The sequence below is a fragment of the Diadema antillarum genome, unplaced genomic scaffold (genome assembly GCF_040938485.1).
Source record: "Diadema antillarum isolate AM-2024a unplaced genomic scaffold, OU_Dant_1.0 scf00000167, whole genome shotgun sequence".
Classification (NCBI taxonomy): Eukaryota; Metazoa; Echinodermata; class Echinoidea; order Diadematoida; family Diadematidae; genus Diadema; species Diadema antillarum.
The window spans coordinates 329,236-346,019 of record NW_027271056.1 but is presented as its reverse complement, the minus strand read 5'-3'; the positions used below and the strand labels follow the sequence as shown (position 1 = coordinate 346,019).

The 16,784-nt window shown below is 36.3% G+C and overlaps 1 protein-coding gene across 1 annotated transcript; it reads left to right on the top strand.

Annotated features, from left to right (window-relative positions):
* Positions 1-370: 370 nt before the first annotated feature.
* Positions 371-11,859, top strand: LOC139722513 (microfibril-associated glycoprotein 4-like). The gene is made up of 5 exons (XM_071633800.1): positions 371-1,486; positions 7,408-7,534; positions 9,032-9,186; positions 9,837-10,045; positions 10,795-11,859. The coding sequence occupies exons 1-5, from the start codon at positions 1,070-1,072 to the stop codon at positions 11,078-11,080; spliced, it is 1,194 nt and encodes a 397-aa protein (XP_071489901.1). The 5' UTR covers positions 371-1,069; the 3' UTR covers positions 11,081-11,859.
* Positions 11,860-16,784: the final 4,925 nt, after the last annotated feature.

Below are 16,784 nucleotides of genomic sequence, written 5' to 3'. Positions count from 1 at the left end.
ATAAATTCATATGGTATATTTATGACTACGTCATGTATGTTTGATTCTTGATCTTGTCGAGCTAATCTTTACGACAGCGATTACTGACTCAAGAAGCCAGTTTTCTTGGAGAGAAAAGCAGTGTGAGCGATCAGCCATTTCCCCCCACTAACTCATAAAAAAGTAAAGCGAAAATAACTTGTTCGTTTGTCTGTATGCGCGCACGTGTGTGTGTGTGTGTGCGTGTGTAAGTGTGTGTGTGTGTGTGTGTGTGTGTGTGTGATAACAATTACACTTGGAGATTACAACTTTAATCATGAATGATCGAGACATTTGAATTATCAACTTATTTGCATCAAACGTTTCTCATGCACATAATACATACGATGCAATTACTGATATAGGCCTATAACATATATATTTATTACGAACACACATTGACTTTAAGTTTAGGACCAATACGTGAAAGAGAAAGTATAGAAGTTTAACGTTCTGAAAGACAGAAAAATTCCGTTCATCTCGAACTCTGCCAATCTTCGCATTTTCAATGCGCGCAAAGCTAACTGAGAAGCAGAATCGCGGTAAAGGAAATGCACAAGAACCAGAAAAGGAGAGCAAACGAGGTCGAGAAGGAGACAGACAAGAGGGGTGCCAGGGAGGAGGATTAAGAGGAGGAGGAGGAGGAGGAGGAGGAGAGGGAGAGATAGAATATAGGTGAGGGCGCACACCATATGACTTTCGAGTGCACGACTGACCGAGTTTGGATCTGAAACAAACAGGCTTGTTTATTCTGAGGCTTTTCTGATTTATTTCAGATCCAAAGTCGGTTAGTCGTGCGACTGAAAGTCGCATAGGGTGCGGTGGCCTAGGAGTGAGTGGGTGGGTGAAAAGACTAGGATGAAGATTAAAAGACTGGAAGACGAAGAGGTATTGATAGGTGCATGTTATTACAAAGAACATGGACTATTCTCGTCGTAACCCCGGGAGGTGCTGACAATAACATTTATTGATTTCTGCTAACAGCGACTTACTGCTATCCACCGCAAACAGTTATGGGGCGGTATAGGATCAATAGGTGGCAAGTGTTTGCATGACGTCTTTAAAACTTACTTTACACCAGCATCTCTTCATCGCTGCTTCCAAAATGGCCGTCATATCCGAGATTAGAAAGGTTTCACTCTTCGCAGTCGTCGTTATTGTCTTGTCTCTACAATTCGTCGATGGCAACGAGTGCGAATCATCGTATGCCTACATGGAAAGCAGTACGAGCTCGGACCGAGGTAAGATGCTTTCTGGTCATCTCGTAAGAAATGTCACCGGAGTGCGGTCGATCGGGGAGTGCCTGGCGATTTGTCTTCGTCAGGGTGCTAACTGTCAGTCCTTCAACTTCGCCTCAAGTCTCCGTGTCTGTCATGTCAACGACGGCACTAAATCGGATCATCCCAACGACTTCGTGTCCGACAGCGATTTCAACTACTACGGTCCTTCGTCATCGGCTCATTGGCTGGTAATATTTCCAGTATAGCTATTGGAAAATGGAAACTTGTTTTGTGCTGTGCACCTTTAAGTGGCAATTAGATATTGTCGAGAAAGAGTTATGAATAGACCAATAAACGTAATCCCGTTGCACCCATATTACATTCAATTAAAAACTCTGTCTCGATCAGAATAACAACTTTTATTTCTCTTGGGAATACATGATAAAATAAGTCTGATTGATACTCCTCGTATATTTGTTTGTTTCTTCTTTTATGTATTATATTATAGCGCCCTAAATCCCCTGTTGTGTTGACGTTTTCGTTCTATGTGTATAGGCAAATTGAAAAAAAAAAGAATAAGCTTGCCATCAATAATGTCTCCCGAGAAAGTGGAGGGAGGGGGTTAACGTTTTTTAAATTCACAATTGACACGCATTTTTATATACAAGTTGCAAAGAAGGTAAAGAAAGTAGAAGTTTACGTGTACGTATTTGCCCATTCTAATTTGAAGCACAAGACAACACCAGCAACAAATGCAAACTAAAACTAGACGTTTGCAACAATGACATTTCAGAAGTGGAGACCATTGTCCCTATTTTTGCCAAATATCATACCACCATTACCACATGAAGCTTAGAGATACGATAGCTGTCTCATCAATATGTCCAATTTTGATTTTTACTGTTTATTCGTCAGATTTCTTTGCTCTTATTCAACTGATGCCTATGCAAATGAAATCATTGTGGCAAAATAAACAATTTTCATATGAAACTATCACTAATCGTACTCAAAAGAAATATATAATTACGTATATAGTATGCGTACATATAATATCATCAAAGAGATAAAGGCGGAGGAGATATTTAGTTCGCTTGGCCTGGATAACAACATCTAGACGATGTGGTTTTTTTACAGTTCTCCAGTATTTTAACTGAAAGAGCAAAAAAAAAAAAAATATAGACATTAAATAACGTAAACGTCCGAGTGTTTTCAATGTCATTAAATTTGACCGACAATGACAAATCGAGGGGAATATAACGAGACAGAAACGAAATCATTACCAAATCATTACATTAGACAAAAAAAAAATAATACCTGAATAAGTATACACCAGTTAGGAGTTTGGAGTTAATACAGAAAAAATAACAACTTTACCTAGGAATTTGTATTAAGAGAAATGCGAATTTTACAATGAACCAATAGCTATTGTTTGGGGTATAAAACAGATACGTGATCCCAAATTTCTAATTCGAGTGATGCACTACGACACGATAAAAAATGATAAAAGAAAAAGAAGCACTTTTAAAATAGATGAGAATGCTGACTTAATTTCCTAACTTAAAGAAATTATTAAACACACAAATCAAGCAAAAAAAAAATGGAAGGTCATTATTATATACATACACTTGCTTTCCATCCCTTGTTCTAGTTCAAGTTCAAGTTCAACTTTATTTTCATTTCCATTAAATAAACAGGAGAAATTATATTCAATGCATAAACAAAACAAATTTGTAGTAATTTCGATAACCGTACATCAACAAGATACATGTGATGATGAGTAACGACATAATTGCATTTATAAGGTATATACATATGAATATTACACGAATGGTAATGGAAATGGAGGGTCCCACTAAAAAGCCAAGCTTGTACGATATGGGACCCTAAGAAATACATAAAAAGCAAATAATGGCTTCATGAAACTACAAACAAATATATGAAACAAAATCAAAGAAACCAATGTCAACTGACAAGAAATGAAATAACAGGAAAGAACGAAAAAAAAAAGAAAAATGGGGAAAAAATGAAACTGCAACACACGCCATCGTGGACACAAGCAAACAGATTTCCAGGATGTATAGGAGTAGTAATACGCACCCTTGAATGATATTGTGAATATAAGGATTGGGTACATATACCAGAAAAACTACAAAAGCGCGGACATATTAAAAGCAAACAATAGACACAATGATGCATTGTTCGATGACTGTCATATTTGAGGAGAACTTATATTCGACAGATTATTTTACTCTCATGATAGAAAATAATTGATGTGTAATGATTAATGCATAAAAATAAGTGATAACTTAATTGAGTTAATGAAACAAACCTAGTTCGGTAATATGTTATAAGATTTCAATAAAAATAATTTCAATTTATTCTTGAAAGAATTCAAAGTTCGTGCTGTTACAATATCATTAGGAAGTGAGTTCCAAAACTTTGGCCCATCATAAATAAAGGTGTTCTGAGCCAGAAGAGTTTTGAAAAAGGGCAAATGAAACTCATTCGAACGCCTTGTTGGGTAATTGTGGACGGACTGATTTCTTGGAAACATTGTTTCAAATATATTTGGAAGATTTTTTTTATCATAATTAAACATAAATTGTCCTAGGTTATACAGATACAAATCCTTGATTTTCATTATTTTGTTTTCAAAAAATAACGGGTCAGTATGAGACAGAAATGCAGAATGACATATAATACGGAGTGACTTCTTTTGTAATAAAAGTGATTTATCTAAGACAATATGAGAGATGAATATAATGTAATAAGGGACGACAAAGGAAGACAAAATTTAACCTTGTTGATTATACCAATATTTCGTGAAATAATTTTACATATACTATCAATATGGAATTTCCATGAAAGCTTATTATCAACTGTTATTCCCAGAAATTTAATATGGGAAACAATTTCCAGTGGAGTCCCATCAAAAACAATGTCAACAGGTGGTTTCTCTATACAGCTGCTAAAAAACATATATTTTGTTTTTTGAAGATTGAGAGATAATTTATTTGCCTTTATCCATTCGGCGACATTTTCTCATTCAGAGTTTATTGTATTTACAAGAGTAAGAGGATTATTGTGCGAAAAAAATAAATTTGAGTCATCCGCAAAGAGAATAAAGGAAAGAACATCTGATGACCTACAAAAATCATTTATATAAACAAGAAACAAAAGCGGATCTAATACACTTCCCTGTGGGACCCCACATTTGATATTCAACATTTGTGAATTATACCCATTCAAAGAGACATATTGCTTCCTGTTCATGAGGTAGCTCCTGAACCACTCCAAGGCCTTCCCACGCACTCCATAATGATGTAATTTATCAAGTAAAATATCATGATTAATGGTGTCGAAGGCCTTGGAGAAGTCCAGGAACAAGCCTATTAGATGCGAAGATCTGTCAATAGCGTGTGCCACTTTTTCTACAAAACTTAATAATGCATGTGTTGTGCTGTGTTTTTCTCTAAATCCGAACTGAGAATTTGAAAGTATATGATTGAATTTTAAAAAAGTAATAGTTCTTTTATGAACGATTTTTTTCAAGAATTTTTGACAATGTACATAACAAAGAAATCGGTCGGTAATTATTAACATCTAATTTGTCGCCTTTTTTAAACAAAGGAATAACTTTTGCTATTTTCATGCTCTCAGGGACAATGCCATTGGAAAGAGATAAATTGAATATGTGAGCTAAAGGATCCGCAATTGAAGATATTACCCCCTTCAAAAGAAAATTACTGATGTCATCATGTCCAGCACTTTTTTAGAACTAAAATCTGAAACAATATTGATTATCTCCTGCTTATATGTTGGACTAAGAAACATTGAACTAGAATTTGGTGGACCTAAAAATTCTGAAAAATGTTTCGTTGAATGGGGTATATTGCTTGCAAGGTTTTCCCCGATTAAAGAAAAATGATTATTCAAAATATTACAAATCTGATGAGAATCTTCAATGATTTCATCTTCAAACCTAATTTTAGTAATATTACATTTATCATTTGATATATTCATTGCTTGCTTTAAAACCTTCCATGTGTTTTGCATATCGTGCCTATACAAATATAACTGCTTGGTATAATATTTTCTCTTTTCTATGCGTATAATTTTCGTCAACGTATTTTTATAACTAGTATATTCAAGTTTCAATTGCTCAGTAGATTTCATTTTAAATTTATAATATAAATTATTCTTTCTGTTTATTGAACGTAAAAGTGATTTAGAGATCCATGGGAGCCTAGGTATTTTTTTATAATCAGATTGTTTTTGTCTACGTTTTGGAATATGGATATCCAAGAGTCGAAGAAACTTCTGCATAAAATATTCAAAAGACAAATTTACATCATTTGTATCAAAGATACAAGACCAGTCTGTCATGTCTAAACTAGCACCTAGACTGGCTATGTTTTCATGAGTGATTCTTCGTCTCAATAAACAACCATGTTTATTATCAATACTATCATTTAAAGAGAAACTAGTAGAGATGGGGAAATGGTCTGTTATGTCTGAAAGTAGTATAAGGGAATCGGGAGGAGGAAGAATGTTACAAAAAATATTATCAATAAGAGTGGCAGATTCATTAACTATTCGTGTGGGCTTAGATATCAAAGGCAAAAAAGAAGCAGATAAAAATATTTCCAAAAAATCTTGTGACATATTATTTTGTTTTGATAAGTCTATATTAAAATCTCCCATTATTAAGCATTTTTGTGAACAAAAATTGGGTTCTTCACCAAATCCGAATAATAATCTAAAAATGATTTAGTGTTTGCATTAGGAGGTCTACACCTATGATAATATTCTTACTGCCAGGAACAGATATTTCATTAAAAAGAGATTCAATCGAATCAGTCATGCTGTTAAGCTCATCACGAAGTACATAATCATGCATTTGTGAAACGTATAAACGCAACGCCCCCACCCACCCGATGTTGCCTGTTGTTAACGACAAAATCATATCCGTCGAGAGCGTATGGAAGACTTGAATCCTGGGAAAGCCAGGTTTCGGTCAAACCTATCACTGAGAATTTTTGCCTGATGGGTTTATTCAAAAACAACTGCAATTCTTCAAAATGTTTATTAATACTTCTAATGTTGAAATGTATAAGAGAAAAGGTGGTATCATCATACTCCTTAACAACATTATTAAACTGGTTGAGAGTGAGATATTCAGAAGATGGACTTTGAAATTGGTTTTCTACGTCAAAATCATATTCAAATTCTTGCGACAATGAATTAAAACTATCTGAAACATGATTATCAAAAAAAGTATCATTTTGAGTGACATTTGCTTCACATTCTGCCAAAGAAGGCCCGGCCGTATCAAAAAAGTCATCATCATTAATTGAATTGAATGCTGTATCTATTGTATTGTGGATCAAAGGGTGAACGTGATGTTCGTTGCTTGTGTCCACGAAGGCACCTGTAGAGGGCAGTACTGATGAGTTTGACATCTTGAATGTCTGTGATGTGCGAAACTAAAGAGAGAGAGAAAAAAATGCTGTGTCTACTGGGAACCAGAGTCAACGTATACAAAACAAACTATGCAAGTATGTCAGGACATTTTCGGCAAGTGACATGAAAGGTGGCTCCAGATGGCCTGTGGGTACCAAGGAAATTACACAATGATAATAATTATAAAAAGAATAGAAGTGAGGAATTGACATAAGTTCCGGAAAAAAAGAGTTGCTTGGCAACCTCACACAGTGGTTTAAATTCGTTGGTAACACTCTCTTGTGTGATTTAGATAATCGTAAGCATCTTGGAAAGAGAACAAATTATTCACTGTGGTTACAAAACTTCGGCATTCTGCATTCCGAATGCCCATGTATGGACATAAGGTTAAAATAACATTTCTAAAACTACCAGTTGTTAACATTCATGTTGGAGGACGATGACTGGGGAGAATATCGTTGTGTACGCTGATTAGAGAGAGTACGAGTGCATCTGGATGAGGACTGTTACATAAGTGGCGTAATTACGGCTGACATGCTACATGTGTGAACGGAATGCAAGCCTATAATTCTAACATCTGTGTGTTCTAACATCTCTCCGTCTCTATCTCTCTATACAAGGTCAGCATGTTTATATATGTATATACATACATACTTGAGATGTCGATGTATCAGTTATATTATATTATATCAATATTTGAATACAGGATACGGAGGTGACTTGCTCGGACGACTCGTCGTGCTACAACTCTGCTTCCTGCACGGAGTACTGCCACCCGCCGTGGTTCCGCTGCGACTGTCCGAGTGATTTCACGGGACAGCAGTGTACTCTCTGTAAGCACAGAAATACATTGACTTATGAATTTAGCTACTATAAGGCGACTAAAAGAAAAAAAAAATCTCAAAAAATGACTTAAATGTGACCTAAATCTCAGTCAAGTTTCATGTATCAAAATGGATGAAACGTATAAATGTGTATGTATAATATGTATGATTTCTATTCGTCATCATTTTCATTATTTTAGCTACCTTAGGCAAAAGCAGATGTTCTTGGGAAAAATGTTAGAGCAAGTAATCTTTCCTCTGATCATAAACTTTCTTTACAGCTGCTGTGTTTCAGCTCAATTTCATGTACTAAAATATATGAAAGTGTTTGACATGTTCATTTGATGGTTACTAATCTTCCATTTGAAATGAGCAAACATTCAATGTCATTTTTATATCATTGATTTATTTGTTTCTGCAACTTTTCATAAGCAAAATAATCTGTACAAAGAATGTAGTCCGTATTCAAGATGCAATGACTCATACAATGACTCTAGATACATTTTGCGATCGTGGTATAAAGTAACGCAGAGTATTTTAATCAATGATTGTATTTTCCATTGTGCAATATGTTTATCAGATTCGGCACAGAAGTCTTTGAAAAGTAAGATACTCACTTCTTTGAAAGTTCCTTGAAATAATACGCCCACAACTCCCTTTGTATTACGCTGAAATTAGTAACTAATGTAAAAAGTTTGAAAATCATAAAAATGTGATAAAAAATAGAAACTACTGTACCTAATGTATTATTGTCCAAGTACTATGTTAATTATATCAGAGGTATTTGGATGGGAGCACCGTAACATTCATGTGCAGAGACTTAGTAGTAAGAGGAGATTTTTTTTAATCGTTTTTTCCCCTTTCCCCGTGTGCAAAGTGTAAATGTCCTGCATTCGCGCACTCCAGACTTGATACGAAACATGTCTTGCATGTCTTGTACACGCGGTTCTCTTTTCATTAAACATTATAAAGTTCATTCCAACTTCTATGTACTCCTAATCCTAATCAGAGGATCTGGATTCGATTCCCGTCCAGTGCTTACATCCTCGGACCAGATGATTTTACCCACTGTCCCTCTCGACGAAGGTGTATATTAAATGGGTGCCTGCATCTGGCAACGCTAGGCATGCTAGGGTAATAGGATAGCATCGCCCTCTGGTAGAGCAGTAACTATAGCAACAGTAACAAAGAGGCTATACCCTGGATAAAGAATACCTTATTATTCATATTAGTGTTCAATTCTGTAATTGTATTATGATATTCAGACAATATTTTGGAGTACCTTCTTACGATAATATGATTAAGTTATCATGTGTTTTTTTCTTTTGTCTGTACCTGTTTCTCCTGCTTATTCCAGGTGGATAACCCACAGGCGTTAATGCTACATCGTTTGTTGACGTGTTTGACAATAAGCTAGGTCGAATTTGCGTACACCTTCCCATCTACCTATAATAACTTATTTTGTAGTTAATAGTACTGTCATCTTTTTTTTTCACTGGCTCACAGCCGTCCATTACAATGGCATTGCCTCAAACTGCAAGGATTATTACAACGCCGGACACACCACCAGCGGAGTGCTGCAGATCAACCCTGGCGGCTCCGGGGCGTTCGACGTCTACTGCGATATGGATACGGACGGGGGCGGCTGGACCATATTTCAGGTCGAGTTCACTGTCAACAACCTTAGCGACATTCCTTGTTCTTGTCTTGTTTGCATCATTGTATTCCTCAGATTCGATGATCAAACATTAACGAGGACGTGATGATGAGCCTTAAGATGACGAAATTTGCCTGTTGCACGTGTAATTGTGGATGCTACTTTCCTACTCATTTTCGTTTCTCATTCCATGATTCACACAATGTGTTGCCTTTTTTAAATCGAATCACTCTTCTTAGGGAGAATCAATGTCATGTCGAGAACATGTCTTTAGCGTTTTTTCTTGGGTTTTTTAAAGTAAAAACGGAGAGAGAGAGAGAGAGAGAGAGAGACTTAAGCCTACTTTTTCCCTACGCATGCTAAGATGAAATGAAAGGGGACAAATCAAAGAAAAGAACCATGCTTTCATAAGGCTGTCATGATGCTTGATTATGAAGTAATGATTATTACTTTCCTAGATGGGAGAAATTGATAACCGTAACGTATTCTCACCGTATGTGATTATGCAATGTAGATGTATGTCTAACTCTTAATTGCAGAACAGTCGATTTCTGACATCTACAAATGTTGTCATTTCGAGGAGGAGGTTGGGAATCAAATCAAATTGTCAAGCTGGTTTCTTAAAAAAAAAAAAATTGTTTCATTGAAATACAGAAACGGCAAGACGGTTCCCAAGATTTCTATTTGGGATGGTCAGATTACGTGAACGGTTTCGGGACTGTAAACGGCGAGTACTGGCTCGGACTCGAAAGGCTCTATCGCCTGGCGTCTAGTACTGTGGTCCTACGGGTAGATCTACAGGACTGGAACAACAACTGGTACTACGCTCAGTACTACTTCTACATACACGCCAGCAATGACCAGTAAGTTACCATCTTCTTACTATACATAATATTCTTGTAACCAACAATCAAAGATGATTAAATCTATTCAGTCCATCTGCCCATGATACTCTTTAGCAAGATTTAAAGGGGATGGCTAGCACCTGATCAGAGGGAATGCTGGGAGATTATAATCTTCCAATCCTTTTGGATTTATTTAAGACTAGGCCCTACATTATAAATCTATTGTTGTGTGAAAATTATTTGCATCAGAATGGTGTTATCTTGAAGTAACGTGCTGTTCAATGTTTCCAGGTTAGCGTGCCTGTACAGTGTCGGAGCAGTCGTTAACGGACTGTTAACGATTGCCCTAACACTGTACAGGCATGCTAACCTGGAAACATTGAACTGCACATTACTTGAATATGAGACCATTGTGATCCAAATAATTTTCACACAACATTAGATTATCCCCAAGCATTCCCACTGATTCCCGCTGATCAGGTACTAGCCATCCCCTTTAAACACGCAGTCTGTGTCAGACCTAAATAGGCATAAGGAAACAAAAAGGCGAAAGCAAATCCAAACAACAAGGAAAATCATTACGGTCTTCGAATGATTATTGCGGTTGTTGGATGTTTGTTTTCTGTCATGACCCATGCATAAATTCATTCTTAAACTATATAGACGACGAATAATGAATAAAATTCACTCCTAAATATCTGTAAAAATGTAATTAATTTCTCCGCTTCCCCCCCCCCTACCCCCCCCCCCCCCCCACACACACACAGTTACAGGGGCTATTTCTGGAGTTATTCGGGCACCGCTGGCGACTCGCTGTCGTACCATAATGGCTATCAATTCAGTACTTACGACTCCGACCACGACGCATGGGGTGGCAACTGCGCCTACTCTTACCGCGGTGCCTGGTGGCATAATGCCTGTCACCATAGCAACTTGAACGGCGATTACGTGAATGGAGGATACACCAGCGGTTCGGCGAATTCAGCGGTCTGGTACCACTTACACGGGCACAACTACGCCCTCATGCGAACGGAAATGAAAATTCGCGGATAGTAACTGTTGTCAACCAAGAAGAGTGTTACAGTAATGTTGTAAATATGTATTATCAAGAGAGTGTAAAATCAATTCAAATGGTTTCTTATGTATTGATCAGTAAAAACAAAGAGAGCCTTTTCTCTTTCGTAAAATTTCCTATTTTTAGACCACATCATGTTTTTGTCTGTAAACGTTTCCAAAGTTTTTTGTTCCGTAATTAGTATGAAATGTCAAGGTAAAAGAGGGACAACACGCATCACTCTTCCTGAAACTCGTTATTTCAGTTTTTATCTGTTTTCATTTCTCTTTGCTCCTTGCTCTGTATACATATTTGCATTTTGTATGGACATGTTATTTTGTATAAAATCTTATTTTTACTTTGTATAAATTTCTGAATGTCTATTTCAGTAGCATGTTAGAATCGTTGGATCACATTATTCTAATATCAATACCAAAGTGCATGCTAACACCATGCTAATGCAGTGTAGCTAATTTCACGTTTATCTTGTTGCTTAAATCACAGAGAGAGAAACCCTCCAAAAGGCATAACGAGCTATCTGAAAACTGCGATATCGTCCTCATTATTGTGATATGAAGTGAATCTCGCGTTGATGGCAGTTGTTCAAATCAGAATTGTGTAATAGCATTACGTTATCGTCCATTAGTCGTAACGTAGTCTGTCCATACAGGTGTCAGCAAACTCACTTTAGCGACTGTGGATTGGAGTGAATATATTGTGATGCTCGCTGGATGAAAGAACTGCCACCGTTCGTGACATCACTGCAGGAAAAGGACATAAAGAGAATACAAAGAGTTTGCTCAATTTTTTTAAAATAAAAAGTAGGCCTACATTCCATCGACTTTATGCTACTAACATTGTGTTAGGGACAATAGTACCCCCCCCCCCCCCCCCTGCGTTCTGAAAGAGATAGGCCTGTACGGTTCTCTTTCATTATTCTGTAGGAAGATGTTTTGAACTCAAAAGAACCCATCCATCCACAAATCAAACCATTACAGGGTTTTATGCCAGGTGCTTTGGACAAAATATGTCTGAAAAAAAATGTGCCCATTAAAATCAACGCCCGTATTAACTAACACTTGTTCTCGCTGTATGTTCTTCTGTGTTGTAACAGCGTACATGCGTAATGCCCTATGTGTTTATGCAATGTGTTCGTGTTTGTACGTTTTAGTTTGCCTGTCTTATACTGCATGTAGGTGCTGAGATAGAGATGGTTTGTGTGTGAGTGTAGGAGTGTGTGAAACAAGCTGAGATATTATAATGTGGGTTTTTTTTTTTCAAGCAATACAGCAATATTCTCCACACATTCAATTTCATCACATCCATACATTCGTGGATGAGAGATAGCAACAACACATTATTTACAACTTTTCTGAAACTTCTTTATGTTCCAACGTCCCAAACCGACATACTGTAAAGCCTTATCTCCGTCTTTGTGTTCCTCCTTTTAATACGTAGGCTTACTTATTATATAGGATAGAAACCTCCAAGTGTGTATTGCAAGTCACGCTATTTGATTCAATTTCATTTTTTTTTTTTGGTTTCCATATCCAAATAATTGCAAAGTAGCATAATCGATTTGTACAAAAGATGAAATGTCATAAAGCACTGATGCAAATGCAAACAAAAATATTACAATAAAGTATAGTACATGTACAGCTGTACCTACAAACACATATAACTACGCGTGATTTGCATACAGTAGTTGATCATTATGAAGTCACTGTGAGTTTAAGTATCCCTCGCTAGTAAAAAAACATGGAAGGAATATGGAGGGAACTTGCACAAAAAGCAGAGCTTTTATAAAAGCAAATAATTCACTTTTAATGTATTCCATTTCGTGGAGTGCTGTGAAGAAATGCAGGAACATCATTCATACAAATTGGACCGTAAGACATTTAATCTGTGTACAGAAACCCAGTTGTGACGTTAAATAATGATACATCGTCGGCAACATGCTACACGTGCTGATAATCACTTTGCCACGAGCTTTTTTCTGTTAAGCGACAGAGAGTTGTTCACGGTGACGCAATGAAAGAGCTCATGCTCACACCAACCTAGCTGTACGTGTATGACAAAAGCTTGCTGAAATAATATTCACCAGTGTTGTTATAAACTGTGAGGGAAAATGCATTGAGAGCACCACATGATGCTGTACGTATTCCTCGTTCAATGGGATACAGTTCACACGATCGCTGTCTTTGGTCATCACTATAGTCCACGACTGTGTTCTATCCACACAATATCATATTCACATTCTTTCACCTCCGTTTTCTCCCTTTCTTGCTTTTCTCTCCCCCCCCCCCCTTCTCTCTCTTTTCCTCTTGTTTAAAAAAATTGTAGTTACTATCTTTATTCAAATATGTATGTATGGAAAACTTGAACGTCTCTTTTTGTGACACTGGCGCCGGAATGAATTTAATCTCTCGAATCAGAGGATTATCACTGAGTCAATACCCTGGACATCTTACAGCCTACAGTATCAGATTAGTAGAGATAAGAATGAATTCCGGCGGAAAACCAAACCATCAGCTATCTTATTGATTACGACCACAGCGATATGACTGTTTAACGACGAACAGGGAGACGCCCACGAAAGAAGCAACATCTCAAGCACAAATACGCGTTTTCTTTTGACGTTAAATGGATGATACAGTTTTAGTTGAGATGAGGATTCAGCTTTAAACTTTTTGAGAGATACTTAGAAGCCCCTTACGAAACATTAAAGAGCATACAACGTAAGAGGAATTTAGAGATTTTTGTTTTTTGTTTTTTGGTGAAAATCTGTCACGAAATGGCGGAGATATCCAAAAACAAAGTAAAACAAAGGGATCTCAATAAAAAGTGGGTCCACCTTTTATTAGGTTAACTTGTTTTGAATTTCTCAGCCATTTCAAGACCAATTTTCATCAAATACACTTTGAACTTCGTTTGGAATTATTTGCTCTTTCATATTCCATTGGAGCAAGGTTTCCAATTATCTCACATAAAGAGTTGGAAACTTTAAGCTCCATCTCAACCAAAAACTATATCATCCCTTTAAGACATCAATGCACAATGGTAAAGCCATCCCCGTTAACAAGCTATCATCAATGACCTTAATACCTGAACTCTTTCATTTATCACCTCTTTTAGAATTAGGTCAATCGCTATATAGTTCCCATCATCAACACTTTGCTCTCGTACCAACTAAAACATTTTTATTCTTATTAAGCAGTCATACATATAGATGCGATGATATGCTATTATGCTTGCATGTTATATAACTTTTGCAGCCATTTCATCGTGAATATTTTTGGGTATCATATAATGAAATCAACTTACCCGAGTCTAGAGCAAAATGCCTTAATTAAGAGGTATATAATTGCCATAGGATCTACTTCATTCATTAAGGCGGAATCAACAAAATTTAAACATGGAGTATACCAACGACAAAATTTACGTTTCATGGTCATCCTATTCGTGTGGCTGGGAAAAGTCGCGCTTTACAGGTATTTTTTTTCTTTTCAATTGATTGTATCAAATTCATTTCCACTTTGTGTTTACAAGAACAAAGCACAAAAACGATTGATTTTACAATGAATATATAATAACAATTTGTCTTCATTCACGTAGAAATAATAATGGAAACACAAACATTAGCAACAAATATAAATAAGTAGATGTCTCTCTAGAACCAAAGTGGGGGAGGCTACAAAAGCGCTGCTCGTATTACTTAGCCTCCCCCCCCCCCCCAAAGAAAAAAAATAATGATAATAGAAATAATAACATTAATAATGATGATGATAATAAAGATAATAATAAAGATAATGATCACATCATAATAAAACCGTGAATTGGACACATAACAACAACAACAACAGAGTATTTACCTGAATGGTTTACGAGCTATATATTATAACAAATAAAACTGAAACTGAAGCTCCGCATGATGACAGAAAGATGGGAAGAGAGGAGTTAGACAAGCTTAGATGAGAGAGGAGAGAAGAGATGGGGAGCGGAGGGGGTATCGAGCAGGAGAATTGAAAATGTATGTAATATATTTGTAATATTTTCCCAAGTTGTCTCTTCAAATTAATCAAAGTAGATATTTCTTTTAAACTTGTGTCTAATGAAATCCAAAGTTTAGCCCGGTATATGTGAAAATTTTGTCAGCAGATAACTGTACAAAGGTAAAATGCAGTGAGTTAGGCTGTCTTGAGTACTTGCCAACAGAACTATTTTGGGTAAACATTTCAGATAATATCATTAGAAGATGATTATGACTGAATTTATGCATGGGTTGGCCTGGTTGAGAGTGATATAAATCATACATTTTGATGATTTAATGTTCGTGAAACAAGATTATGATGATTTGTTCACATGATGGATGGCATAATTGTCAAAGTAAATGTTATCAGAAAGGGTGTTGCTAGACAATATGTATTAAATTTTTGGTCATTCAAAGAAAATTTATTCTTTTACAACCAAGTCGCCAAATTTTTAAATAATTCATCATTCGTTATCTAATCTAATTGACGAGGGCCTGAATGAGATGAGAAGAGATTAGAATCATCAGCGAACAAAATAATATTCTATTGCTAGCTCTGTACGGAGAATACAGAACGTGTTGAAGATCTCCCAGGTGTTCTGAAGCTATGATTAAAGTGATTATGCGAAGTTAACCTGCAAGTTTTACTTTACAAATAACTAAGTAACATTCTTTGTTACTCCTATTTTACTGAATGTTGTTACATGTTAAGATTTTCTTTTTACAGCGTACTATAACGTTTTGCAGTCAATGGATACATTACGTAGGTAAGTATTTTTTTTAATCTCCTGCCTCTTAATTTAAAGAAATGAGAGATAATGTATCTCTCAAACGCTGTGACGTTGTGCAAAAAAACAAAACAAAACAAAACCTCTTCATAAAATACAAGTCTACAAATTATATCTAAAGAGAAAACTACAAAATCAAATTAACAATTATAACTTCGGTGTCGAAGGCCCTACACGCTTAACCTTCATTTTGCATGACAACCGTTCTAAAAATGGGAAGTTAGAGGATAGAAAACAACCGAAAGCAAAGCGGTGATGTCATTGGTAGCCCAGTTACTGTGACATTATAATCGCTGTCTGCTGCTAGAAGAAGGTGTCCGCCCTCACCTATTCAATGAATAAATATTTGCCCTTTAGGATGGTTTTAAAACCGCATTACCGCTGTTTTCATAAAAACAGGAATTAAAAACAAGAATGGCGAGCACAATACCATTAGATAACTATCAAGACAGAAGCAAGTAAAGATGACTGAAGACGAGCTAATAACAAAAAAGTTCAAACCATAGTTAAGGTTTGGTCTCATCTCAAGTATGATATATCCCTCTTCATAGTCTGTTGTACGAGAAAATAATGTGAATTGTTAGCGTTTATTCACGCAAACATCCCACAATACCATTGACGATTTAGTTTTGGCATTAAATCGGAGTCTTTTTCGATAATGAGCTAAAATCTGATTGGAGACCTTGAGCAAATATGGACGACAAATCATGGCCCATGGTTTATTCGCGCAAACTCGGGTTCAGTGTCTTGTAAACAGATTTATGCATTGCTTACAAGCACCCGGGGAGGCATTATGTGATGTCGGACCATCACAAGAACTGACGTGATATTGAAAACGACAGGAAAAAACATCAAATTTTGGAAAAGACTGACCATTTGATCAAC

Bases quoted from the DNA above. Each gene is read 5' to 3' on its own strand.
- LOC139722513 (XM_071633800.1), top strand. From the start codon at position 1,070: ATGACGTCTTTAAAACTTACTTTACACCAGCATCTCTTCATCGCTGCT. The intron at 9,187-9,836 runs GTCGAGTTCACT...ATTGAAATACAG, and splicing joins GCGGCTGGACCATATTTCAG to AAACGGCAAGACGGTTCCCA. The intron at 10,046-10,794 runs GTAAGTTACCAT...ACACACACACAG, and splicing joins ATACACGCCAGCAATGACCA to TTACAGGGGCTATTTCTGGA.